Source organism: Fusarium falciforme, chromosome 7, assembly GCF_026873545.1.
Source record: "Fusarium falciforme chromosome 7, complete sequence".
NCBI classification, from domain to species: domain Eukaryota; kingdom Fungi; phylum Ascomycota; class Sordariomycetes; order Hypocreales; family Nectriaceae; genus Fusarium; species Fusarium falciforme.
In genome coordinates, this window is record NC_070550.1 from 1,042,670 (window position 1) to 1,069,345 (window position 26,676).

The 26,676-nt window shown below is 46.6% G+C and overlaps 4 protein-coding genes and 1 pseudogene across 5 annotated transcripts, besides 1 other annotated feature; 1 reads left to right on the plus strand and 4 right to left on the minus strand.

Annotated features, from left to right (window-relative positions):
• Positions 1-1,283: 1,283 nt before the first annotated feature.
• NCS54_00895000 (Hypothetical protein) lies at positions 1,284-2,545 on the plus strand (the record flags this gene model as incomplete). The annotated part of the gene is made up of 2 exons (XM_053154312.1): positions 1,284-1,443; positions 1,809-2,545. The coding sequence occupies 2 exons, from the start codon at positions 1,284-1,286 to the stop codon at positions 2,543-2,545; spliced, it is 897 nt and encodes a 298-aa protein (XP_053010287.1).
• A 2,595-nt stretch (positions 2,546-5,140) lies between these two features.
• On the minus strand, positions 5,141-6,491 carry NCS54_00895100 (annotated as a pseudogene). Its single transcript has 6 exons — positions 6,366-6,491; positions 6,280-6,305; positions 6,148-6,227; positions 5,832-6,099; positions 5,294-5,765; positions 5,141-5,248 (listed from the first exon to the last, which is right to left on the minus strand).
• Positions 5,141-6,491: a sequence feature.
• Positions 6,492-7,355: 864 nt separating this feature from the next.
• Positions 7,356-15,327, minus strand: NCS54_00895200 (Carrier domain-containing protein; the record flags this gene model as incomplete). The annotated part of the gene is made up of 8 exons (XM_053154313.1): positions 7,356-8,273; positions 8,325-8,793; positions 8,849-12,695; positions 12,747-13,740; positions 13,794-13,906; positions 13,964-14,177; positions 14,222-14,642; positions 14,702-15,327. 8 exons carry the CDS (start codon positions 15,325-15,327, stop codon positions 7,356-7,358), a joined length of 7,602 nt encoding a protein of 2,533 aa, XP_053010288.1.
• Positions 15,328-16,742: 1,415 nt separating this feature from the next.
• On the minus strand, positions 16,743-17,486 carry NCS54_00895300 (Methyltransf-25 domain-containing protein; the record flags this gene model as incomplete). Its single annotated transcript, XM_053154314.1, has 1 exon — positions 16,743-17,486. One exon carries the CDS (start codon positions 17,484-17,486, stop codon positions 16,743-16,745), a length of 744 nt encoding a protein of 247 aa, XP_053010289.1.
• Positions 17,487-24,085: 6,599 nt separating this feature from the next.
• On the minus strand, positions 24,086-25,778 carry NCS54_00895400 (Hypothetical protein; the record flags this gene model as incomplete). The annotated part of the gene is made up of 3 exons (XM_053154315.1): positions 24,086-24,103; positions 24,162-24,334; positions 24,383-25,778. 3 exons carry the CDS (start codon positions 25,776-25,778, stop codon positions 24,086-24,088), a joined length of 1,587 nt encoding a protein of 528 aa, XP_053010290.1.
• Positions 25,779-26,676: the final 898 nt, after the last annotated feature.

A 26,676-nucleotide genomic window follows, 5' to 3' on the forward strand; every position in this document is an offset into this window, starting at 1 on the left:
TGTTGCCTCGGTGATAGATCTCGATGTGGCCAAGATGAGAATAAGATCAAGTTCTGCCTTGGCTATTTTATCTACGTAAGTGACCAAGTTGCTATTTTCGACAGAATTGTCAACTTATACATAGCCGCCGAGGCTCGTCTTACGGTCCTTTCCTGGGGTTGGTGACCAATCAACTCAGGCTTTTGAGCCAATCGGAACACCAGATAGCAACTGTTGAAGTTGTTGGTTTAGCAGTTGAGGGCCCAAACATGCACTGTCATTGGCAAACGTTTGTCATCTTCCACTTCACTTCAAGGTCTCTTTGGTGTATTATGTTGTCTTCTTGGGGAAATCCCCGGACATAACCCTCAACACCATAGCTGTATCTCACGACTTCAATATTGCTCGCTTCTGTGCTCTTTTAAACAATAACCATGATAGCCTTTCAAGTCCCTACTAGGATCTTGATGGAGCATTAAAAAAGGTGCGATCCTGTCTTTGATCCGACCAAAGTCACTGAGAACAAAACACAGCGATAATGTGACTTGCAGCAGTATGTATCACAGGCTGACAAAATGCACTCTTTTTTTAGTATCCGGGTCTATGGCCTCCAGCTTACCCTATTGCTGTGTATACCTCGGCCTCTGTGATGGCGTGCTTTCAGGGCCGTGCATGTGTCACAGGCTTCGTCAACCGGGAGTTCCGAAAGGCCGGGAAACAGATCTTGCTGGAGTCCATCTCACCGGAACAGGGGCATTTCCGCTAAAATAAACTCCGCGTCAGGTAGGTTTCAGCTTCACAAAGGCTATCAAGCTTTCTTCCAACTCTGTGATGGAAAACATGGGAGGAGCCTCAATGCTGATTGGTCATGGTGCATCTCTTTGGGAGTAGGCAACTAATTAGGTTTCGGTGTCTACTCTCTCCAAAGGGTAGGTGGTAAAGCAGCGTAGCAGGATCTACCGGGACAATAGTTATACCGTCTGTATTATAGTAGGCATGAAACCTTACACGTTTAACCAACAGGTGAAGACAAACCTTATATTGTGGTTTAGACCCGCTCAAAGTGACGTGTAATCCTGGGTCCCTTGCCCCCACGCCTTCATTCAAACACTTGGCCTGCTAACATTAATCCCGCCTCTGATAGTATTATATGGAATATTCCCTGTTTTAGCATCGCCTTTGGGGGTGTTCAGCGTACCGCGCGGCTTAATAATCATTCTCAACACCCTCTAATTTCTCAAATAGCACATAGCCTACGTACCGCCCTGTCACTGGGCGTCTCGCTTTTCACCTTTTCTATCACAATGGCCAACCTCCCAGTAAATCTATCCATCTCGGTGCCTACTTTGGTTGGGTCATTACTCTCTTGTACGACTAGCTTCCTCGCTCTCTGCCTTCACACAATTCTTCCCCCGCAACGGCGGCATTTCCGACATGCACTAATAGTAAATCTGCTTGTTGCAGGTAGGTTGCCCAACAATAGTTAAGCGAAGTGTTACTGATGTAAAGATTTCAAGATTTTATAAACAGTTTAAATAATACTGTGTCTGGCATCTTTGTACTCAAAAATGGCTATGCGGACCCAGGGGCCTCCCCGAGCACTGGATGCCTCGCCAACGCGTGGATCGGCCAGTTCTCTGTGCAAGCCATCGACTTCAATATTCTCATCATCTCAATATCGGTGTTTCTGGTGGTTCAAAGGCAACAGTTTCTTAGCGATTCATCAAGAGCAATGACCACAATTGTGTGTATCTTGCCGTGGATTCCCGGTACAATCACTAGTAAGCGTTACTGAGGCCTTGATCACCGAACTCTTACTGAACAAGCAGGCTTTGTTGGCCTTGGTCTTGGTACTTATGGGCCTGTAAGCGGCAACTGGTGTTGGATACAATCGCAGTATCTTGGCCTTCGGTACGGCCTCACGCACGCTTGGCGCATCGCTATTTTCCTGGCCACGATATCAATCTACACTTTCATCTACATTAAGCTCCGACGACTGTTCAGCAGACTCAAGGTTGACCTTAGTTCGTCTGCAGCTGGCCAAGATTTAGCTGGTAACCGGTCTCGGAGTGAACCAGATACCACAGAGTCGTCCGATAGCCGTCGGATCTGGATCACTACAACAGTTGAAGCCTCGTATGAGTTGCAATCTCAGCCAATATCCAAAGGAGAACAGCGTAAAGAGGGTTCAAACATTGGGAAATCACAGTGGTCCGCTTCCCCAAGAGACCAGCCTCCTCCAACAGAGATCCCCTACACAGATACAACCCAGCAATCTTCGAACAATGTGGAGCCATCTAGGAATGCGCTGGCATCGCCTAACCTAAAGAGAATGCTTCTGTTGAATGGATATCCGATTGCGTACATTATCCTCTGGATTCCTGGCATGGCGAACCGCTTGGCTGAGTCGGTGGGTACCTCGCCACAATGGCTCACGTCGTTGCAGGCCTGTACTCAGTTTGTTGGGATGGTTAACGCCCTGACTTATGGCTTCACCGAGCAGATGCAGCGCGGGATACAGATGTGGATGAAGAGGCGCAGTTTTCGAGCACTAGATATCGAATAAATAGCTGCCTTGCCGTTGAATGAGATTAGTGGTACATCCTGTCTTGCTGTGCTGTGAGTGTTAGGAGTTGAGTTTCGATTCTTATGCCTAGCAGTCTCGACAATGCCAAACACACCATCTCGGGTTACCGAGGTCCCTATGTGAGTGTAAACCGAGTTTTGATCATCATGGCTCTTTGGTCAATGGCGACCCCTACAGAACGTAGTGTTCTCGATGAATCAAGGTTCGCTGAGGCAGAGTGTTGAGCGCAGAAGCGTTTGCAGAGCTTATTTGATATTGAATCATGCGTTGAAAGGCATTGTACAGGATGGCTTGATTGTGTTGATAACTGTATTTCTCTTGCTGGATTGCCTGGATCCGCCCGCTGTGTTTGTAATGAGGTTACATAACTTGAAAGACTTTTTGGTTCTCTTCCAGCAAAACAAAGCCGGTTGCAAGGGTTCACTGCTTACAGCCTGTCCATATAAAACACGTATGAAAGAGATCATACCACGTTTCCATCACTAAGAGATGGGAAGGTAAACAAATTGCGGCACTGCCACAAGAATACACTCGCTCGAGGTACGTGACCATCGGTGATGCTTTGGATGACACCGTAACATTCTATCTTGGCCGCTGCTCTAGCAAATGATGTCGAAGAGGAAGAATGTTGAGCCAAATCATTAGGGATCTTCAGCTCACGCCGTGAAGTTTGTTAGTGTCATCTTTGACGTGTCACTGTGCGGTGCTTTACGGTATTGGGTTTCAATACCGTCATGTATTAATGACTACGTTTTTTGCTGTTGTGGCTGATGGTCTCTCGCGGACTTGTCATTGCAGATAATAATGTAAGGACACTACTAGTGTTATCTTTTGGGACTTTTGGTCCAACCCTATGCCCCTCAACCCAATCTTTGAAGTGACTGGTTGTTAAACTCCTGGTAAGGCAGAAGAAGGGGCATGTTCTTGAGTCCAAGGGCGAGGTTCGAGCTCTGAAGGAGGGAGATAGCCCCATCAACGCTGGCAACTTCAGTTCAATAGTCAGGCTCAAGGCGCTTCATGAATCTGGGATAAACACCTTAAATACGATATTTTACGCTATTAGATTTTTGTGCCATTATGTATTAATGACTATGTCTTTTGCCTGGTTCCTATACTAGACAGCAGCGGCAACGTCATACGACCCAGTGACGTTTATTGCTTAATTAATTATAGTTCTCGATATTATATTAAGAGACTATAGTCTTAAGAAGGTAGAAAGGGATAATTCTCTTATTTCTCGTACGGAGGTTAAAGCAATTAAATACCCCATAAGAGGTTTAATCTTTCATAATAATACAGCTAGGTATAACTCTTCTACTGCCAGCAGCAAAAGGTTAAAAAAAAAGAAAAGGCTACTATATTAGCATTGGGATACAATGCTATGATATGTTAAAAATATGTTCTTTATTATAGTTAAAGCCCGGCCCTCGATGGGTTAACTAAGCCAGAGGATCATGTCTTTTGCGGTTGTGGTTGATGGTCTCGTATGGACTCGTCATTGCGCATAATATTAAAACACGTTAGATGCAAGGAGGCCTGGGAACTTGACTCATAGATATAAAACCCAGAGTATATCAAGATTATATGGATTGGCTATAGTTTCATGCCGATTCAAAGGACTTGTGTTGTAAGGCTGACTTGGGTGGGAATATAGGGCTTGCGATCAAGGGCCAAGTTTATTCTTTGTCCACATCTATCTGCTCTAGCTCCCGCTTCTTCGGGTGGAATTACTGGCACAATTAGAGAGGGCTCGTATTCTTGCACGAATTTCTAGCGGGTTAGCTATCTGTTGTGCAAATGACACGACTGGGTGATGTCGGTATATTTGGCCGGTATGAGTGCACTCGTCCCCTCCAGATCCCGGCTTGCGCAGTCAACCGGTTTCAGCACACAGATGAGACTATGATTTCCATTCTGGCAATCTTGAATGTGGTATTCTCTAGGAAAACATGCCATGAACAATCACCCTCGCGACCCGATGGCGTCCTCTCCACCACAATCCCACTTACATCGATCCCGCTACTGTGTTGGAGTTTGAAATCAAATTTCCACTCTATCTGTGTTACAGGCGTGGGAGACAGCGCCCAACGGGGTGTACGTCATGGGGGTGTACTTTCTCGACGACATCGGGTGTGATAAGCTCCACGAAATAGTCTTTTTCAAAGGGCCAAGACAGCTGTTGGTACGGCTAGTTACTACGAAATTACGGTCAGACCATTCTCTACTGATACACCTAGCTTTATCATAGGCGGCTGGTGTGCGATCATACCTCTAAGAAACTCTGGCTCTGGAAATGGCAACCGTACCCACGCTACTCTACCTACTGTAGACCGCTGGTGGCCAGGGCATCGAGGGTTACGGCAGCATCAACACAGGCAGCAAGCTAACTCGACATGTTTTGGAAACATATTCTCGACCCAAGGTACACAAGAGGGACCGTGTTATGGTGAAGTGTGTAGCCCATTGCCACCACGGAACGTTGTAACAATCGCAGCAATTATCTAAGGCCTGAATACCAACAAACATACTCCAGTGCGCAGACGTCAATAGGGATTAATCGAGGCAAAATTCGCTCTAGGACATGTCAACATCCTCGGGCTTGCGGCCCCATACGACATAGAACTTCTGATAACCATGCATCCTGTGATCTGCTAAAGCTCTCCTGACGTCGATGAGGTTGACCTGGCACCTGTTAGTTGAGCGCAGGACGAATTGGTCGAAACTCACCTCGATCTCCTCCTTGGTCATGCCCTTGACACGATGCAACAAGCCGTAGCTGAGCGCCTGTAATCCTTCCGCCACATTCGCATGCCATAACTCCCCAAACCTCTTGAGCCTGCGGTTTTTGGGCCAGCCGTTGATGGGAATCTTGTAGATCTTTTCATGGATGTCGACAAATCCATTCTCCTTGAGGGCTTGCTTTATGCCCGCGGCACCGGGCAAGGGTCGATCGGCAGCTATGCTGGCGTCGACAATGTCATCGCACCACTTTTTGAAGGGGTTGTTTTCCGTGACCGAGTCGTCATCGCACTCCATAAGACCCTCCAGTTCTTGACATTCTATCCATCCACCAGGCCTCAGCCGCTCAAAGGCCGGCTGAATGATTTGTGTAGTCATATCAGACCAGCAGCCCATAGTTACCCTGGTGTGTATCAGGTCAAAGTCGCACCAGTCCCTGCCTTGGGGCCACTCATCGGTTCTAGGACGGTCAGTTCATGTGTCCAAGGTGAGCGCGCAATGGCTGGGGCAGTGGGTAGTTACGCACGCATCGTCAATTATGAATTCAACATTAGGAGGAACCAGCTCGCTCTGGATAGGAGACAAGTCCGTACCAATGATCCGAGCTTCTGGGAACTCATCCCCAAGATCGATAGCCCAGTGGCCGGAGCCTGTGGCTATATCAAGGACCTTGCGCGGAGGGTTTTCGTCATCAAAGGGGGCAAGACAACTTCTGCCGTCCAAGAGGATTTTGAGAGTCTCATGTTGAGTATTCAACCGTTCGATCTCGATCAAGTCATTGGGATAGTAGTAGGCTGCAAAGTTAGCTTCTATTGGGGTTGAGATCTCAGGGCAGAACGTACAGCCGGCGCGATAAGCGTGGTATGTCCTCCCGTTCTCCTTGTGGAACTCGTAGATACTCTCCGCCACGGATGCGGTATCTCTGTGATGAATTAGCGCTGAAACATGGCGGCGATCAAGGGCTGTAGGCTGACAATGTGGGACGACTCCAAGGGTTTGACTATTGAATGTGAGCATCGGTGGAATGAGGGCACATGCTAGGCGGCCCGATGAGACTCACGTCGACTTCAATTCCAGTCGTATAGTCGAGGTACGCCTCAAAACTGAATTCATAGTCGGAAAGACTGTCTCTCGGCGCGACAGTGCTCGACATTGGGAGCCTCCGAGTTAGCCGAGTTGTGGACCGCTGGTGTGAAAAACTGAGGAGTCGGGCGGACGTGGAGGCCCAACCAGGATTTCAAGAGTGGAGAGGCGGGGCCATAGGCAGGCGATTATCCGTGCTGGGGAGAGGAGAGAGAACTGTAGCGTCAAGTAGTGGTGGGCGTGTGTTTCTGTCTGTGAAGAGGGGAGGGGAAGAGGGGTTTCAGCGAGACGGACACCGACAGACTGGGTCCTCCTGGCTGAATAAGACTCAGAGTCGACCCGAGGGGCTGGTAGTCGGGAAAATGGTGACCCGGAGGATCGGGACGGGAATGGAGATGTGTGCGTGATCCAAGACAGGGGAGCCAGTTTTTATTGGGCAATTTCTTGTGATGTTTTAGGGCAAGGCGTCCGTGCCAGATCCGGCGGTTGGGCGGGGAGCACAGTGTGGCCTGATGCTGTTGAGACACTATCTTGATTATCAGAAGTGACTTTATGGCGGGTGTTTTGCTCTTTATGAGCCGAGCCATTATCCGCCGGTTACTCTGTCAGCTTGGGATAACACGGGCACAAAGTGGCCTTGCTATACCACAGACCATGCTCCTCCCATTACCTCTTGTGTCGGAGCTGTTGCTCCTCCTCTTACTCACATTCTGGTCATTCATGATCAGAAACACAGTGGCGAGTCCGGGTGTGGCGTGCTCTGGGCCGGCCCAGGATCTACAATCGGTTTAGGTCTAGACTCATTTCAAGTCGTCAGACTCCACACACCATGCCAGAACCTTGAGCGACAATCACGAATTGTATGTTGCAAACTACCCTATTCTCGAAACATTCCAGAAACAACAAGGAAATATACTTTCAAAATCGGCATATTCCATTCTAGATAATGACATTCTGGATCCATCTATCATGCCAAGCCCGCTGCCACCTTCTCTCCAAGCCTCGCCGCCACAGTTTCTCCAAGCTGCCTCAAGGATGCAGCGCCCATCATTTCCAATACGCTAACCTGAAGCCCTGATGCCTGGCGGAACCATCGTCGCAACTCGATCGCCGTCAGAGAATCCAGACCCATCTCGGAAAGCCGAAGGCTTGTATCGATGGTAGTGTCTGGCTTGAGCAAGAAATCGTTGATCTTTCTTCCAATCTCCACAGCCAAGAAATCGACTGTTGACTCCTTGGCAAGGATATCCGCGCCGTCGCTATCGGTCAAGCTCTGCAGAAATTCCTTGAGACTGTGGCTTTCGCCTCGGGCGTCAGATGCTTCTCCAATGGCTAGGTTGTGGTAAATTCCCATTCGTCGATCTCGACGCCAGTTGGTTGGGTTTTTGGGATTATCAAGGTGAAGCTCTGATCTCAGACCCATGATGATGTGTCCCTTGCTTTCCCACGCAGAGAGGGAATCTGATGAGACATCCGTAAAGTTGCCCGTGTCCTGACTTGTCTGTGCCATCGAATTGACAAGTGAAGCTTCCACACTGTCCAAGAACTCTTTCTCCCCCAGCGTGTAGAGGCCCTGCAGCTTGATGCTTCGAAGTGCCGCCGGGTTCTCGGCCACAAAGCCGACATCTTCGATGGGGCAAATGGAGAGGACCGAAGCTGGGAGGCCAAGAGAATGCCGGTACTGACAGAATGACTCGATAAAAGTACATCCCGCTTTGTAGTTCCCCTGTCCAGGCTGATCAACAACCGTGACGGTAGAGCTGGCTAGCCAGAAGTAGTCCAGAGGCTGCCCAAGGAACGCTTCATGAAGATTCCATGTACCGTGGACTTTTGGTTCATTAGCGTCTCTCCAATCCGTCCACTTCATGTCAAGGAATGGAGAATCCTATCAAGCATCAGTCACATGTTATTTGTTGCATGCATGGGGGTAGCCTACTCTTTGCACCATTGCAAGATGGAAAACGCCCTTGATCTGAGCCGGTGACTTTTCGATCGCTTCCTTGACATCTTCAAGGTTGTTGACACTCCCCCTGATCATGGTAACAGTGCATCCCATGGATTCAAGTTCTGCTGAAACTGGGTTGTTTGTTGTGACACTTCTTGACAAGAAGACGAGGTGTCTGGCACCATGTTCAGCCATCCAGATAGCCAGAGATCGTCCAAGACCCCCCGAGCCACCGACGAGTAAGAAGGCCGCAGCAGGATTGAACTTGATGCTTTCAGCAGTTGCTCTTGCTTCAAGAGTCGACAAGTCCTCAGGTAGTTTCAGGATCACTTTGCCAATATGATTGCCACTCTGAAGATAGCGGAAGGCTTGCTTGATGTCAGCTGCGTCGAACGACGTGATGGGTTCCAGTGGACGGAGCTTTCCCTGCTCAAAGAAAGCTAGGGTTCTTTGTAAGACGCTAGAAAGGATATCAGTAACCATGAAAACAAGGCAAAGAAGAATATGTGGCTTACTCGCGGAGAACAATGCCTTGTTCCTTCATCATGTACATGACATCGATACCACAGTACGATCGGTTGTCCAGGAAACGACTCATATCGAGCTGACCGAATCCGGCGAGGTCACGCTTCCCGAGCTCAAGCAATGATCCGTTCTTTGCAACACACTTCCATGAAGCGTGTAAGAGCTCGCCGGGGAGCGAATTCAGAACAAGATCCACTCCTTTTCCTGCTGTCTGCTGCATCACCCCATCAAGGAATGAGGCGTCTCGCGAGTTGAAGATTCGTTCTCGTGGGATGTTGTAGGTCTCGACCAGATAGTCCTTCTTTTTCTCACTCCCGACTGTAGCATATATCTCTGCACCCATCATTTGACTGACTTGGATAGCAGATAATCCAACACCACCACAAGCTGAGTGTATCAGTACGCTCATTCCCTTGCGCAGCCTTCCAACATCAAGGAGTGCGTAGACCACAGTTGCAAAGCAGCCCTGGATCGTCGCTGCCTCCTCAAAGCTGATGGAATCTGGAAGTTTATGCACGAAGTGGTCCGCGACAACCACGTGCGTGGAGAAGCCACCCATGTAGGTGAAGGACATGACTCGGTCGCCGATGTTGAGGCCCGTCACGGCACTTCCAAGTCTCCTGACTGTGCCAGATACTTCCATTCCCAGGGAAAGATTTGAGGATTGAGATGAGATGAGACCCATAGCGTAAACGACGTCTCGAAAGTTGAGGCCAGCAGCACGAACATCGATTTCAACGTGATCTTCCGGAATCGTGTCTGGGATCGGGAGAATTCTCCAGTCCATCGTCTCCAACATACCCGGTTTGTCGATATCCACCTTTTTCATCACCTCCCCTTGACCTTGGTCGGATCTGGGGGAAGCTTCGTCCAACAATGGGAAGGGTTGATAACGTCCAACACAGATGACTCCGTGATTGATGACGAATTCCCTATCCGGCTCAAGGTTCTCGTTGTCTTCGTCCTGGACGATCTTTTCGAACAGCTGAGAGACCAGAGTAGGGAATTGGTTCTCCCTGCTGTCAACCTCGAGTGTGTAGAAGTTGAGCCCAAGTTCTGAGCGCAGAGTACGAGCTACACCCAGCGTCTGTGCAGACCGTGGATTTGAACACTCGACCTGGATTGGGTCTGTCAACCAAAGAATCCTGCCTGAGCCGACAGTCCTAGCGAACTGCTGAAAAGTGGCAAACGCTTCCTCTGGGATATCTTGGAAGAAGTTGGCCTCAAGATCAAGACAGGAAATGATGTCCTGGCCCTCGGGAATATCGTCTCCGAGACGACGCTTTGCAATGGCCCAACCTCTTTCTTCAAGTGTAGTAGCCAATTTGCCAGCAACCTCTCCCTCGGGGTTCCCGCATAGTAGAGTGATGCTAGATGGGCTGGAGACCCGAGCAGGCTGTTTCTTGGCCACTATGACGGCGGAACGTCGATGTGGTTCTTCGGCGTCGAATGTAACAGCGTCAGCTCCGCTGAACCCGGCGGCTCTTAGCTCCTGATCCCATCGTGATACTGGGACATAGGGTTGGTCGAAACGATTGTCTTTTTCTCCCAGCCACCACCCTGAAAAGTTGCCAAAGATGTAATTGAGTGACCGAGTTACGCTGCACAACTCTGTCATCACGAGCATTCCATCCGACTTGAGCAAAGGCCGTATATTGCTCAACGTCTGTTGCAAACGAGGTGTTGCATGCAGGACATTTGCTGCGATGACGAGATCATAACTCGACTCTTGGAAGCCTTGCTGAAGCGGGTCATGAGACACGTCTAGTACTTTGAACTCGAGGTTAGAAGCATGCGCAAAACGCTCTTTGGCAGCCGGGAAAAACCCTGCGGATATATCGGTGAAGGTATAGGTAGAATATGCCGGTACTCCATGGACATCGACAATGTTCCGCAGAATGGTCTCTGTAGTACCACCAGTCCCTGCTCCGAGCTCAAGGACTCGCAGATTCGGCCTGGTGTGAACCAAAAGGCGCAGGAACTTGGAGTAGTCGAATGTCATGACATCGTAAATCTCGGCAAGAATATTGTCTTGGAGAAGGATGTCGAGTGTGTCGGCTTCACCCGTAAAGATCTTGTCAATGTTATCGAAGAGACGCCTCATGCCGATGACAATGGCTCTTTGTGGTAGTTCCAGTAGAAGGGTAGTAAGTTCCTCAATCTTGGCCAGTCTCTCAGCTCCTGAGAGAGCAACATGCTTCTCAGGATTCTCGACCAGCTTGTAGCTTCCAGCTGCCGCAAATCCAATCTGTTGATTGACCCAGTCTCGAAACCTCGCGAAGTGAGGCTGGCAGGGCTTAAGGTACCTGACCCTCTCTGCCGTTTCGAGAATGAGGAGCAAGCCTAGCTCTTCATACAGTCGAGAGTCATGCTCGGAAGATGTCGGTGGTGTGAAAAGAGTTGACACATCGACGAAGTCAAAGTGTGGGAGCCACTTCAACCTTGCTGCAGCGTGAACGTCGAGTGTCTCAGGGGTTTCGTCGTCTCCTAGGGCATGGAATTGAATCCCGGAAGCCCGAAATGTCAAATCCTCACCCGACATGAACTCGACGCATGGCTCGACTCCATACATGTTCCATGCTTTGGCGTCCATGACATCTGCACCTGGGCCAATCTCGAGCTCCTCAATGGCAGTCGGTACGCAAAGTTGGGCTAGGTTTCGCCCTAAACCTTTCGCCTGTGCGACCAAGAGTAACTGAAGGCCGGCATCAATTGTTGCTGGGTGAAGCGTAAAAGGGGAGTGACTCTGTTGGCCTCGGTTGATGATCTGGGCGAAGGCAAGCTCTTCGGAGACTGCTGATGTGACATTCGACAGTCCTCGGAATGAGGGCCCATAAATGAAACCTACACTGGCCAACCGACTGTAGATGCGGGAGACATCAACCTTGCGAGGAAGGACTTCTGGCACCCAGTCGCGGGTCCTGGCGTTGTCGAGGAGGCTCACTTGGCCAGTGCAATGCCTCACCCAGGTTGACCCGCTGTACGACGAAACCGAAAACTCAAACCATTCCGAGAATTCCGTGTCGTTAAGCTTGCGTCTTTGTAGACTTGTCATCAGCTCTGTTGGAGCCGACTCAGACAATAGAAGGGCTGTCTGTGCCACGACATGTCGAAGACGGTATCCAGCGCCAAGAGGCGAGTGAGTAAGCTGCCTGACAGCTTCGCCAGCCATAGCCACGTATCCGGCAAAAGGGAACACGATATCTTCGTGCAACTTGTGATCAACCAACCAGGGCTCGTCTTCAACATGGAGAATGTTCCGCCATTGCGGTTCAGCGTCGGTGCATTCAAGGATACGAGATCCCAGGAGACAATGGTCAGGATACTGCCGACTCCTCCATGCCTTGGATATGCGACTCTCAAACCAGTATGATTCTTTGTGATCCCATGGGTACGTAGGCAACCCCGAAATTGCTTTCCCAATGGAGAACATGGGCGACAGGTCCATCTCGAGTCCTCCTTGGTACAGCTTCCCTATTGCGGAAAGGAATGCAGCAACAGAGTCCTTGCCACGAGACTGGGTTGTCACATAGTGACACGGCTGAGACACCTGAGAACAAGTCTGGCGTAAGGGGCCAGCGAGCGTAGAATGAGGACCGATCTCAATGAAGATGGATTCACCTTTGACTGCCAGCAAGTTCAAGACCGCTGGGGAGAACCTGACTGGAGACGTGAGGTTCTTCACCCAGTACGAGGGGTCGCGAATGGAATCATCCATCAGCTTAGTTGTCACCGAAGAGAACATCTCGGCTTTCGCTGGAGGTAGATCTTGCGACAGCCCCGGCAAGTCAGACTTGAGGAGATCGTGATATTCGGTGCTGAGGGGAACCATGTGGTCTGAATAATTAGTTTAGGACATGAAAGACGAATGAAGGGGGAGATACGCACGGGAATGATACGCCATATTCACCTTGAGCTTGCGGGCAAACATGTCAGGCATCTTCTGTTTGATGGCCTCAACAACTTGGTCGACCTTGTCGGCATCACCCGAGATGGTGGAGCTGTTCGGGCTGTTTTCGCAAGCCAAGACGACTCCATCACACAAGTGTTCGGACACTTCGACGGCGCCCATTCCAATGGCTGCCATGCCTCCGATCAGGCTTTGCTTTGTTGTGACATAGCCGCGGTAATAGGCAATGGTTATTGCTTCCTCCATTGAAATGAAACCAGCGGCGTACGCAGCAGCGATTTCACCGCTTGAATGGCCAACGACAACAGTAGGCCTGAGGCCCAGGGCGGCAAATTTGTTGAACAAGGCCACTTGCACTGCTGTGCACAGAGGCTGAGAGAGTTCTGCCTTGTGGACTTGGGTAGTCTCGGGCGACTTGAGAAGTTCATCTTGACTAGGATTAACAAACGCACACTCGATGCTGAAAGATTCACTCTTCTCACCTATAAGGTTCCACGTTGGCGGAAAACTTAGCCGTTTCAATACTGCATTCATATTGAGCAGGTCTGTGCGAAATGCATGATCGCTCTCGATCAACTCCTTGGCCATTTCAGGCCATTGTGCACCTTGACCACTGAAAATCATTACCAATGGTAGTGGGTCCGACAGTGCTTTCATGGGCCCGGAAGTTTCAGTGACGCTGGCCCCGTCCAAAATGGCATATGCTCTGTGAGGTAAGTGTTCTCTGTGCATGGCGCGAGTGTAGGTGAGGTCCGATATCGACTCTGGGTGCTGCAAGAACCACTCTTGATGATTCTTGATCTGCTGCTGGAGGGAGACCTCTGTGTTGGCTGACAAGAGAAGCAGTCCTAGCTTTGGCGGTTGATCCATGGGTGGACCAGGGTCTTGGAGCACTTCATGCCCATTCTCACGAGCAGTGCCGTTTGGCTGAACTGTGCCGTTTGAATAAGGTGCGTAACGCTCGAGAATGACCTGAAGATAAGGTAAGCACTTGAGGCTAGTAAAGGTGGAAACAGAGCTCGTACATGTGCATTGCTCCCGCCAATGCCAAATGAATCGATGCTGACCCTCTGTTTACGGTCTGACGGAAATGGAGTTGGCTTGACAGGAACAGTCAATTTGTACTCTGCAAAGGGAACTTGACGATGAGTTAGCTTAGTCAATCTCTCTCGAGCCTTGAAACTTGGGTGCCTACTCTTTGGGTTGGGGTTGATGAACTTGATGTTGGGTGGAATGATCTTGTGCTCGAGGGCGAGAACACACTTGATCACAGAAGACAGGCCGGCGGAACCTTCAGAATGTCCCAGGTTGGGCTTGACCGAAGTAATGTAGATTCCATTCTCGCCAAAAACCTTACCCACAGCCGTGGTTTCAATGGGATCGCCTGTCGGTGTACCAGTACCGTGACACTGCATTTGTTAGCCTCATATGTGCTGATTGGTGGCTTACTGACCTCGACGAATGCTGTCTCTCGAGGATCCAAGCCAGCATCGCGGTAGGCCTTCCTCATGAGAGCCTCTTGTGCAACTCCATTGGGAGTGACAAGACTAACGCTCTTCCCGTCGCAATTTGTGGAAGTACCCTTGATGATAGCCCTCACCGGGTTGCCATCGCGAAGGGCATCGGCGAGAGGCTTGATATAAATGGCTGTGATAGCTTCAGCTCTGGCATATCCGTCTGCTGAAGCATCGAATGTCTTGCAGGAGCCATCTGGAGCAAGCAGCTCGCCTGCAGACATGGTAGCCGTGAGAGCGGGAGTAGTGATCATGCTGGCACCTCCAACAACCGCGCCCGACGCATCGCCCCTCTGGATGGCCCGACATGCTTCATGCAGAGCGATTGTTGAGGCTGAGCATCCAGTTTTGATCACCATACTGGATGGTGATATATCAGTATCGCGAGAGAATGGGGGTCAGGTATCGTGCCATCTCACCTGGGACCTCTAAAGTCGTACTCGAACGAAACACGGTTGGCCATCATAAGGTCGCCATGTCCAGTAACAGCGTGTACACCACCTTGTTGGGGCGCCTTGGTGCTCATCATCAACCAATCATCTCCAAATGTTCCTATGTAACAGCCCAGTTGCTGCCCGCGATAGTTGACCTCTCCTGCATCTTCAAGACACTCTCGAGTGACTTCAAGCAGCAATCGTTGTTGTGGGTCAGCCTTCTCAAGCTCAGCTTTGGTGAATGTGAAAAACGATGTATCTAGGCATGATAGATCTTCGTCGAGGAAATATCCGTGCTTAACCTTGACCGAGTCCTTGCCGCCGAGGCTGTCGTCAAAGCCCTCAAGGTTGTAACGGCTGCTAGGAACGGGGATACGAGCATCTACCCCATGATAAAGGAGATCCCAGTAGTCATCACAATTGCGAATGCCTCCGGGAAGACGCAGTCCAATACCGCAGATGGCTATATCAGACGATGCCGGCTGTTGGGTGTGTCCATTTTGCTGATGCTCATCGAGGAAGTGTCCATTGGACATGGACACACCAGAGTCAGCTGTGCCTGGCCTTCGGACCTTCCCCGATGTGGAGACATCAACGGAATCGTTACTCATGATGACAAGACGTGGGAAATAGAATATGGTAGATGAAAGGTCCAAGTTTGAACGAACGGGCCTCAGGGTCGTCGAAGCCGAGCACTACCCCATTATCTAACAATAAACTAGGTGCCCAATGTCTGGTATCAAGAGCGAACCTCTCACGCCATGTCAAAGAACATATCATCCCGGACTCCGCCATAATGCCGCATTGGCCCCTTGAGCTAGCAAGCTGCAAGGAGCCTGTTGTTGGGCTGGTCATGGTCGGATGATGCAAGCTGGTGGCACCAAATTCCCTCAGTCTCGCAGATGCTGTTAGTGGAGACTAGGTAAGCAACCTCTCCTTTGACAACCCCGATTAAAAGATACGACCCGGTGCTCTGGGTTCGGCGGATGGTTGCAGATACTGTGGCGGGAGTCTGTGCGGTCAGTTCAAACCAAGACCAGAGATCATGGCACCAGAGCCAAGGCAACCCCGGTCAACACCTGATATGGTGTCTATGTGTCCCGCACCACCTCCAAGGTTAAATCTTGCAGTGGTTCTGGGTGACATTGCAGGGGGGCTGACGTGGTCACTTGGGGAGGGCATGCCCTGTAGACGCATAACCGGGAGATAACAGCCAGTGGTTGTCCGCATGCCGCTCCTCGTTGGTGGGGATGAACGGAACGCACAAGGTGTCTCCCCTCGGAATCCCCGGACCTGCTGCGAGGAACCTGTCACTCATAAGCCGCAATGGTTTATGCAGCCGTTGTGCAGTGGTGAACGCATGTCGTGTCACCTGCTCATTGGCCTCAGCTCACCGCCTCTAGAACTACGCATCCATAAGCACCGGCATCTATCAAGTGATGAAACGGATGGTACGCGAACGACAGCTCGTCAAACATCATGATCAGGACGTTTTTTCTCTAGAGCCATTATTCTTTCCCCTCCTCACACTTGACGCTTTGACATGCTCACATGCATGCAATTGTGGAGTTGACGGGTGACTGACTGCAACAGCAACGGACCTTCAATGTCTCACGGCGCTGCAAGCGCGGTCTGTCATCTGCGGCCCGGGCCTTCTAGTTCGTGCCACGTCGATGTTCTCTCTCGGAGTTGAACTATTGACTTTAGCGTAAATACTAAGGCCGATTGGGATGTGGCCAGGTCTGAATCGGGTGACCCGAGGTAGTGATGAGTGTACCCCGAGCGGCATTCTCGTGCATAATTCCTTGTGATAATTTAGTTGTACCAAAAGCTTGGTTAGTTAATTCATGTTCAGATTGAAGTGCCAAGTGTGATTTGCACCTGAGAATCAGACAACAAAAAGCAAGACGAGCCTAGATAAAGCAAACGCGACCTGAATCAACTATCTGACCTCACAGTGATTCTATTCAGTCTTAAAGGCAAGAATGCACAAGCATTCCGTACGTAGTTACTAACGTACATGACATCACTGTTTTCGGGGCTTTGCAGCCCTGAATATAAATATCATACCCACAATTCGCGTCTCGACCTCCTCAAATTCCTCCTTCAATACTTTCTCAAATACATTGGGGTCTTCCTCGTAGTTGTCAAAAATCCCTCTCTTGTTGTAGAAACCCAAAGCAAAGGTGGCAACCCGGCCCGGCTTCTGCTCAGCCTTGACCTGATACCCTTTTTCCGTCTTCTCCCAAACCTTGCCTAGGATTGTAGATCCAACCAGTACGCCATCCTTCGCCAGAAGGCTCTTGGCGTTCCTGATTGCTTTGGACTTGGACAAAGTTGGCCCAGGCATGTGGTGCATGATGAGGGAGAGAGAAGCAGAGTCAAACTTCTCATTTGCAAGAGAAGCAGGAAGCGGTGCTCCCGCATCGGCATGAACGGTGCGAATATCAATATCTGGATGACGAGACAGAATCCCCTGTTTCGCCGCGCTGAGAGAGGCTTGACTCAAGTCGACCAGAGTCAGATGCTGGTCCTTGGCCTTTCGACCCAGGTCTTGGATGGCTTTGATTGGAAAGTAACCATTGCCAACACCAATATCCACGTGTCTTTGAGAGAAGTTCTTTGAGAACAAGGGACGTAGGTGTTTCTGCACTGAGCAGCGCCAGATGAGAGGAGCTGAGACTCGTATGACGTAAAGGTCATATATGAACAAGACGATAGGAGTAAAGCGTATCGATCCGGCATTGTGAGCCGGCGTTGCGACTGTCATTTTGAATTGAGAGGACAAGTGTACTGTAGGGAAACAGACTTTGGTAAAATGGCCAATGTCCGATCTCTCAGGTTGGTTCCCTCTTGGGGGAGAAATACGAGCGTTTAAAACAGTGTGGCTTAGCTGGAATATCTATGCCCATATTGCCATGGGTTCATATGTCTCTAAACAGAAACCATGGATTGTAACAAGAGGGGTTGCTCGCCTGATGGTAAACGGCCGTCTTGGGTGAATGGGTCGACAACACATCCGTGCATTAGCACACACCGTCAGTCGGGCTCATGGATGCATACAGCGGAACCGGGCTCTTGCAGCCTGCCGAAAATAGAAAAACGTACGTTATTAGCTCGGCGGAGATAATGCAGCTGCTATGCCTATTACAGAGTCGCCGGACCCTTCAGAAGTAGAGTGGGGATTGGGATGGATGACCTCTGGAGCAGAGATACGAGACAGTTCGCAAAGAGGAGCCCAAGACGTCATACAACGCCGGGAACTGGAGGTCCTTACTCTATGCATCACCCGGCTACATTTTGATGTCTTACCCAACTACATCATAGAGCAAGGCAGTACGACCATGAGGTCTGCGCCTCATACGAAACGTGCTCACACGCTAAGACGGCGTGACGAGATCAAGAGCTAGGCGACGAGCTAACGCAGAACAGAGCAGATACACGACCCGAGACAACGCTAACGAGCGCCAAAGCTTTCAACAGCGACTCTACTGCACACACCAGTACCTCCACGAGCTGGACTTTGGTGGTACACATGATCTAAACCGTGACCACTTTATCGACCATGGTAGTGAGCACTAGGACCGAGGAGAGCTCCTTTGCCTGGCGCGATAGCAGCTGTCCATAGACAGCGGAGACTATGCTGAATGTACATCACTGTACTTATCAGCACATCGTGGTTCTTTCTCAAAGCCGTGCTTGTCACAGAATGGCTATACATTGTAGCCAAGGACGTCGAGGCCATCAATGGCAAGCTCTCCGGCGCTAGAGTAGCACACATGACAGCCTTGAGGGTCTCTGGCGATAATTCGTTGTGGTGTTCCCTTGCACCACGGCTAAAAAAAAAGGCCACTGTGTTAGCATTGGGATATGATGCTATGAGTTATTGACAATGTGTTCTTTGTTATAGTTGAAGCCCGGCCCTTGATGGGTTGACTGAGCCAGAAGATTGTTCCCTTGCACCATGAACCTCACTTAACGGTATCTTAATTGCCACCTATCTAAGCACTTGTAATCCTTTGTCGTGGTGGCCGGTTGATCCAATTGCTTTACTTTTGCCGCATGCAATAGGAATGGATTCGCTGTCGCGATCAGTAGGTCCACCATCCTTCAAGTGTGGTATCTTTGGAACCCTTCTATCAACAGTGGATGAAGAGCAGATCGGAGGGGGGTCGCTTGTGAATTTCGACAAGGAAATACCTCGCAACCAGATTGGCATTTAGAATTTTTCATACCTTGCTGACCTCTTGTTGCAAGTTTCAGAATGAGTCATGAGTAGTTGCAAGGAAAAGACTTGGAAATACCTATATCTATGAACATAGCTGAGCCCTTTAGTCCAGTCAATGTGGCTTGGCCAAAAGCCTATACTTGCTAAGAAACTACGTCTTCTCTTTACTCCTAAGAAAGGATTCTTTATTGAGTGGCCTTGATGTTAACCTTGCGATTCATCCTGACGTCAAAGACCTACCTTAAATTCACCAAGTATAAGATGCATTCGTTCTTTCCCATGGGACATTGAGTAGGATGTATAACTATCTCATTTACCGAGTATCGAAACAGCCTTCTCAGCAGACGTGGATCTGGGGTCATTCTACGAGGCTTCGCTAGAAGACAGAGAATATATGTTTAAAACCGATTGGATACAGTTGGAGTTAAATACTAGAGATATTTGGACAATTGCTATAACGATGATAGTGGTTTCTAGACGCAATACCCAGCAGCAGATCCCACAAACGCACAATATGATGCGACGCATTGGCTAAGAGGTGATTATAAAAACGGTGGCAATGCGCCTTCGTTTCATTCCCCTTTAATTTCCATCACATTGCACTCAACTGTTTTCAAATGAAACACTATTCTAAGAAACAAGAGCCTTAAGACAACCGTGAGCCGGGCTATAGAGAAGCGAGTACTACAGCGGATCGCGTTCTAAGCAAACACACCAGATGTCGACGCGACACAGCACTGGAACGTCACAGGCTGCGATGGGCGGCGGTTCAAAGAAGGCATTAAGTCCAGTACCCAGGAAGATACTGGCTAGGTACTATCAGTTTAATTATATCTTTGATAGTGAGGTAGCTCACCTTGAGAAGACTCGTTGCTGTGTTGATGCCCCATAGCATTTTGCTAAAGATATAGGGTAAGTGGTCTCCACAGTGCCTTGGAGACATTCAGCCGATGCAGCCAATTAGGCCCTGATCATGAACGGGGTTCAAAATGAATCACGTTTCGGCAAGGGACATCCTATCGCATAAAATTAGCGCAGCCACCGTCTTATACCTAAAACCCCGTCATATTCATAATTATTCCTCAATAGGCAATAGCCTTAACCGCTTTCCCTACCTATTAGAAGGTCATAGTAAAATTATCATAGCTATAATACTAAGTAAGTAAGCATATTAACTTTAAAGCTAAATTTAAATGCCTTTAGATATGATTTTTAAGAAGAAGAGAGTTATTATTATATCTCCCATAGAAAATATACCTAATTTAAAGAGATACTATTTATATAAGCCTATTAGAAGTCTAAGAAGCGGTCCTAATTACCGCTGGCTATATAGGAAGTATTATAGCCGCCGCCTATGTACCTTAATGATCCTAGTAATTAATTAATTATATTAGGGTCTTAAGCTAGCTAGGGTTAGCAGTAAATTAATAAATAGACTTTATACTTCCTTAGAAAACTCCTTAAAGCCCGCTAAAATAATAATCTAAATATTAATAAGAAAGGGGTATATTAAGATATATTAATAAGCTTTATCCCGGGCTTTAAGATAAAATAAATAAACTAAAATTAATCCTATAATATAATAAAAAATAAGCTATAAAACCTAAAAGACTTCTAATATATTTTCTATAAAGCTTATAACCTATTAAAAAAAGAATATTATAAGAGGATTAAATATATTAATCTTAGCTAGGATAATAAAAATAAAATAAAAGAGAGATACCTATAGCATAGCTATAAAGCTATAATAAAGGGACTTCTTATTAGTTTATATATTATAATAGATTTATAAGAAGAGATTTTTATAAATAATCTATTAGTAGGCTAGCTTATTACTATAATAAATAATAATATAATCTAAGTAAGCTAAGACCTAAGAGGTAAGGTAGAGAGTAAAGATAAGGATATTATAATAATTAATAATAATAATAAGAGAATTAAAAAAATTAAAAAAGAGAAAAAAAAGAATAAAGAGAGTAATAATAAAATAAATAATCTATTATAGAGTTAGCTTCTAGATTCTTTTTAGCTTCTTAACTCTTTAATCCTTAATACTCCGCATAAGAAAGAATTTTTATTATTACTAGCTCTAAGACTTTTAATGCTAAGGAGAGGGTTAACTCTTACTTTATCGTAGGTATAGCGGCGATAATATAATACAATATCTAAGTATTAAACTCCTTCCTTAGTAATAGCGAAAAAAAAAAAGGAAAGAAGTAAGGGATTAATTACGGCGGTAAAGTTAAAGGAGTTACTTCGCAATAATTCTTAAAGGAGCTTATCTATTATATTATAGGCAGCTAGGTCAAAGGACCTAGAAAAGGTAGTTATTAATTACTTAGAAGTCATTAGAGAGTCAAAAGGTATACCCTATGCTATAAGGGTAATTTTATTATTTAAGGAAGTAAGGAATATAATAATATAAAATATGCTAGGTTTAAAGGAGGTAAAGGAAGCTTAGGTTAAGAGCTAACTTAGCCTAGTAGAATAAGGCTATATAGTTATTATACTTAGATAATAAGGCTTAATAGTATTTAATCTCTTAAGGTAGCTTTTCCTTAGTAAATTAACCCTAATTTAGATACCTTACTATTAATTATAGTTAAGCTATTATAAGTCTACTTTTATAGCTTTAAATTACCTTTTATTACCTTTAGCTACGCTATTAGCTCTCTTTTTATTTACTTTCCTTAACCTTATCGCTTCTACTGCTCTTATTACCTTTTTTATGCTTATTACCTTCCTCGCCTTAGCTGCTCTTATGGCGCTACTAACTTCTAGCCTTATATTACTTTTCTTTTCTTCTTCTTCTTAATATAACGCTATATTACCGCTAAGTTACTTTAGTAATAATATAGCATAGCCTAAGCGAAGTCTATGCTAGCATAAAGTCATCTATATGCCTCTTAGCCGCTTTTATTACTTCTTAGGCGAGAGAGAAGTTATTTAGGTATATTAAAAGATTAAGATTATACTCGCTAGGCTCTAGGCTATCTACTAAGAGGAAATTCTATAGACCTATAACTATAAGCATAATCTAATATTAATCTCTAATAGAGTACTTAGCGGCGCTATATCTCACGATCTTAAACTTCCTCTTAACCTAGCTAAAGATCTACTTAATAATTATATAAAGCTAGGCATAATAAAGATTATATATCTCTTCTAGGTATTATAGCTATTAAGTAGCTATTTCTTAATCTTATAGATAGTATCTTATTTCTAAGAATAAAATTAAGATACCTCTTCTAGAGCTAAAACCTATATTAATAATATAAAATCATACTAATAAGATTTATAGGTTTATAGTCTTTACTATATATATAAATAAGGAGTTATTAATAAATCCCTTAGCGCCTATAAGTATATATATAAAGAACCTTTTAAAGTTAATTATTATAAGGATATTTTATAAGATATTATTCTTCCTTAATTAATATTTTTTTTATTACTAATAAAGAATAAAGGTAAGTATATAATATTTATTTATAGCTCTAATAATATTATTAAATACCTTTATCTTTAGGGAAAGCTTTATAAAAATTAATAAATTAAGGAAATAACTTATTAGCTATATAATAAAGCAAATATATAATTACTAAAGAGGTTTAATAAGTTTATAGAATATATTTAAGATTATTCCCTAACTAATATAAAAGCAAAAAGTAATATTTCTTTATAGCTCTTTATATATAAATATCTATAATATAATTATTAACTTTTATTTAAGAGATATATACTTATTATTATAAGTAATAATATTAATCTATAACTACTAATAAAGGGCCTAAAATAGGGCATATAGTATATAAAATAAGTACTTAAATATATTATTATCCCCTCTAAGTAGCTATAATATATATTCTCTTATAAGGTATATATTAGCATATAAATAGTAGTAGCAGTAGCCTCGCTAAATTAGTCTCTTATTACTAATAATACTAAGAAAGCATAATATAATAAAAACCCTATAGTAATTAGTAATAACTTTATTTTTTATTATTAATTAATAAAAAAGCTTCTTATTATTAAGGAGGCTATTATTATTAATTAAGTAAGTAATTTCCTTTATTTCCTCATCTTTAGATATTATTTCTAACTAGAATTAGGACTATAAATAGCTTCTAATTACCCCTTCCTACCTAATTTAAAATAAATCATAAAAATTAATATAATTAATATCCCTCTTGCCTCTATAGGTAAGCCAAAGGCCATAGCAGCCCCCGGCTAGCGTGATATATATAGATGATGATCCTTGGGGTTAGAGATATAACTAGGACGGTTAATTCTTATATCCCTTGCTTGGAGCGGTGCTGGATCGAGGAAAGCGTATCCCCTTATTCATTTAATAGGAAAATTTAAATTATGATTCATTTTGAACCCCGTTTATGATCAGGGCCTTAAGTAGCTGCTTTAGACCCTTGCTGGTCAGTGGTGGAGCATTCCGGGGCCTTGACTTCAGAGCCCACTTAACCAGGGAGCAAAATATGAAGGGCGACCTGTATACCAAAGGGTTGAAGTACCGATGAATTGATTCTCACCATATTGCACCATCTAGCTCGTCTATATCACATTGAAAAATGCGTGGGGTGTTAGCTTGGCCGGAGCTATCAAACAGCAGAAAGCCAGAGAAGCCTGGCTCGTCGACATCGCCCAAGGACTTGCAGCCGAACATGGCAGTCACGTGAAACGAGGATTGTAGGGGACGTTGCTCTCTATGTCACTGATGAATGACGATCTAGAGGGGACTCGTAAGAACGCCGAATGCCGGAGGATCTAGTCAATCATACTACTCCCCGGAACACCACTTCACTTGTTTAATTTGATGGTGGGACTACTGCAGAACAAGATGGCTATTTATAATTTGTATAACGAACTGGGGAGGCGAGTTCATATAAAGACTAAAGTTATAACATAATATGCCAGTGCTCTAAGTCTAGAGGCTTAATTTTGTAGCTGAAAAAGGCGAATTGTAACTAGCAGGGAACCGGGATGGTCCTTATAACGATCTTGGCTGGGTATGCTCGCAATGTTTTTACAAAGCTGTGTGATAAGGGGTAGAATCTGTAAATTGGATCATATGCCATAGGCCGTGCTAAAGCCCCTTGGCCAGCTCAACTCATCCTGTCCAATTCGCACTTCTAACTGTCTTGGGGAACCTAGAAGTCTCCTGTTAGCGAATACGCAACTCAATACGAAGGCTTTGGATGCACCTACCTCCACCATACCAGGGTCCTTATCAGCAAAATTTTTAACACAGTACCGCAGTCTGTTCGGGTAGTATCCCTTCTGACAGCATCCGACCTGTCTCCATTGCTTCGTCCAAAGATTCCAATCTGGATTCGCGCACCTGATATTGCCAGGAATGATCTCATCATGGCAGTTCACCCCTATTTCAGTTAGCCACCCTTCCACGGCTTTGAACAGTCGCAACTTACCTGGGGGGCAGCAAATGCTCACTTCGCTGGCCACCTCCTCGTCCAATTCCAATCCATCGGGACAACACCAGATTGCCGTTTTAGAGATGTGGGTGCCTTTAGGACAGTATCCACCGCTTGTTTTTGGGTTGAAGAGCGGGTAGTGAACAAATCCAGTCCTCCCACCACACTGTTTGGGCCGGCTATATTTCACAGTGATCTTAACCTGATCAGTCTTGACATTTTTAGAAGAGATGAACAAGATGATGAAGGTGGCTGGAGTGTCCCCTTTCTTGCATGGCAGGTCATGAGTCTTCCCTGATGTCGCATCAGTTGGCATCTCCACCCAGTCTTTGACACCAGGTTTCCGATATGCTACCCGCTGATAGCTGTTGGCGGATGAATAGATGCTAACAGTTTGGCCGTTCTTGACGGTTATCTTGAAGACAGAAATGGTGAATGGGGTAGTTGTGAGTGTTGCGGTGCCGGTAGTGCTCGCCGCGCCAGTGCCCATCTTGATAGAAACGGATTTAGGAGGGATTTCCGGTATGGTGGGGATCATGACTCCGCTCGTATCCTCAATAGACTGGAGTGCGAACTCTTGAGCGAAAGTAAAAAATGTCTCAACAAAGTTACCCAGCTCCGAGAGACGTTGCCTCTCCGCGGCGCCGGAGAATCCCACGGGTGTCCGCAAAACCCACTCGTTCATAGAGTTCAAGCTCCAGTGATTCCCCATGGATTGGAAAAACACACTCGCTGCATAAGCAGCTTGTCCATCATGTGCGTATAGAGGTACAGCCGGGTCGTACTCAGCGCCGCTGAACTTCTTCCCAGGCCATTCAGTATTCGAATCTGGAAAGACGACATTGGCGAAATAGTTTGCGGTTCCGTCGCGTATATACTCGGGATCACGAGCATTTCCCATCTTCATGTCCTGCACGCAATGGTACAGCTCGTGTGCCACTGCAAATGAGGCTCGAGGAACGTTGGTCGTCGCCTCCGTCGTCCACCGTTGATACATCTGGATTTGGAAGGGTGACTTTTTCTCGTACGGATTGCTCGTCGCTGCTGTCGTGAGGCCGTCGACCGCGGTGGTGAGAATGATGACGATTACGGCCGGAAGCTTTGCGAACTTGTTGTAGGTTTTGAAAGTCTCTGCGAGGGACTTTCCAAGCACTGGTTTTACGGCGTTCTTGGTCTTGGTAGATAGCTGGCTCCACTTCCGAGTGTAGATCACAATGATCTTTGTGTCCCCAAACTGCTTGGGATAACCGGCGAGGGGGTGGCAGTCAGTCTTGACTGTCCACTTGCTGCCGACATCTCCAGGCTTGAGATTCCAATATTTATCGCACCTACTCCATTGAGCCTGTGCTGAGGAAAGGAAGAAGAAAAGAAGGGTGAGCAAATAGAAGCGCATCTTGACGAGTGGTGCTCGAATATGCCAAGGGTTCCGTGAGTCTGTCAGCCACAGCCTAGATTGGGAAACTGGTTAGTTTAGAGAGACAACCAGTGTTGTTACAAAGAGGAACAGAGCTATGTATTTATCGCGCGTAGTCTGTCGCTGCGACCGATTGAACTTGGTCGGTGACGGTAGACGCCGTGTTCGCACGGAGGTGTGACATTTCTTGGCATCTAAGTAGCGCCACATCGACGCCTCCTCAACGCCTCGAGCGTTCGCTGGTGTAAAGACGCTGCTTCTTCGTCCGTGCTATGGCCAGCCACGAAATTAGTTATCAATAGCCAATGAATAGTTTACTTCTTTATCCCCATTCGAGCGTTCGGGGCCCCGCCACAGGTCCTAGTTAGCAGGGTTTAGTCCCTACTGCATCTCTTCGGTCGGTCTAGCCTTTCGGTGGTCACCTGACGGTAAAGACTAACTAGACTGCCACAGGAATGTCGCCCAGGTACGACCACGGGTCTTAGTGAAATTTTGGAATGAGAAAGGACTGAGAAAGGAAAGAAACTACGCAGAATTTTTAATTAGGATGCTAGGTGTATTTATTGAACAGGTCTTCATATGAGTTGGAAAGGCATGGTTTAACAACTGAATATGATCTGTAGGCCTGTTACGTGATGGAGTAAAAGAAAGAAGATTTGCTGTCTCATTAATGTAACTAAGATGATAAAGGCGGTCAGGGTTGACTGTCATATCGTTTATGGAGCCCAATCGCACGTGGCTAAGCCAGCAAGAGTAGGTCAGATCAGTCGCCTTGTTAACCCGTACACCAGTGCAAAATAAGTTAATCAAGGAATCGAAAGATAATGCAGGCCCTGCCTCACGTGCCAAACGGACCACTTGATTACAGTAACATCAT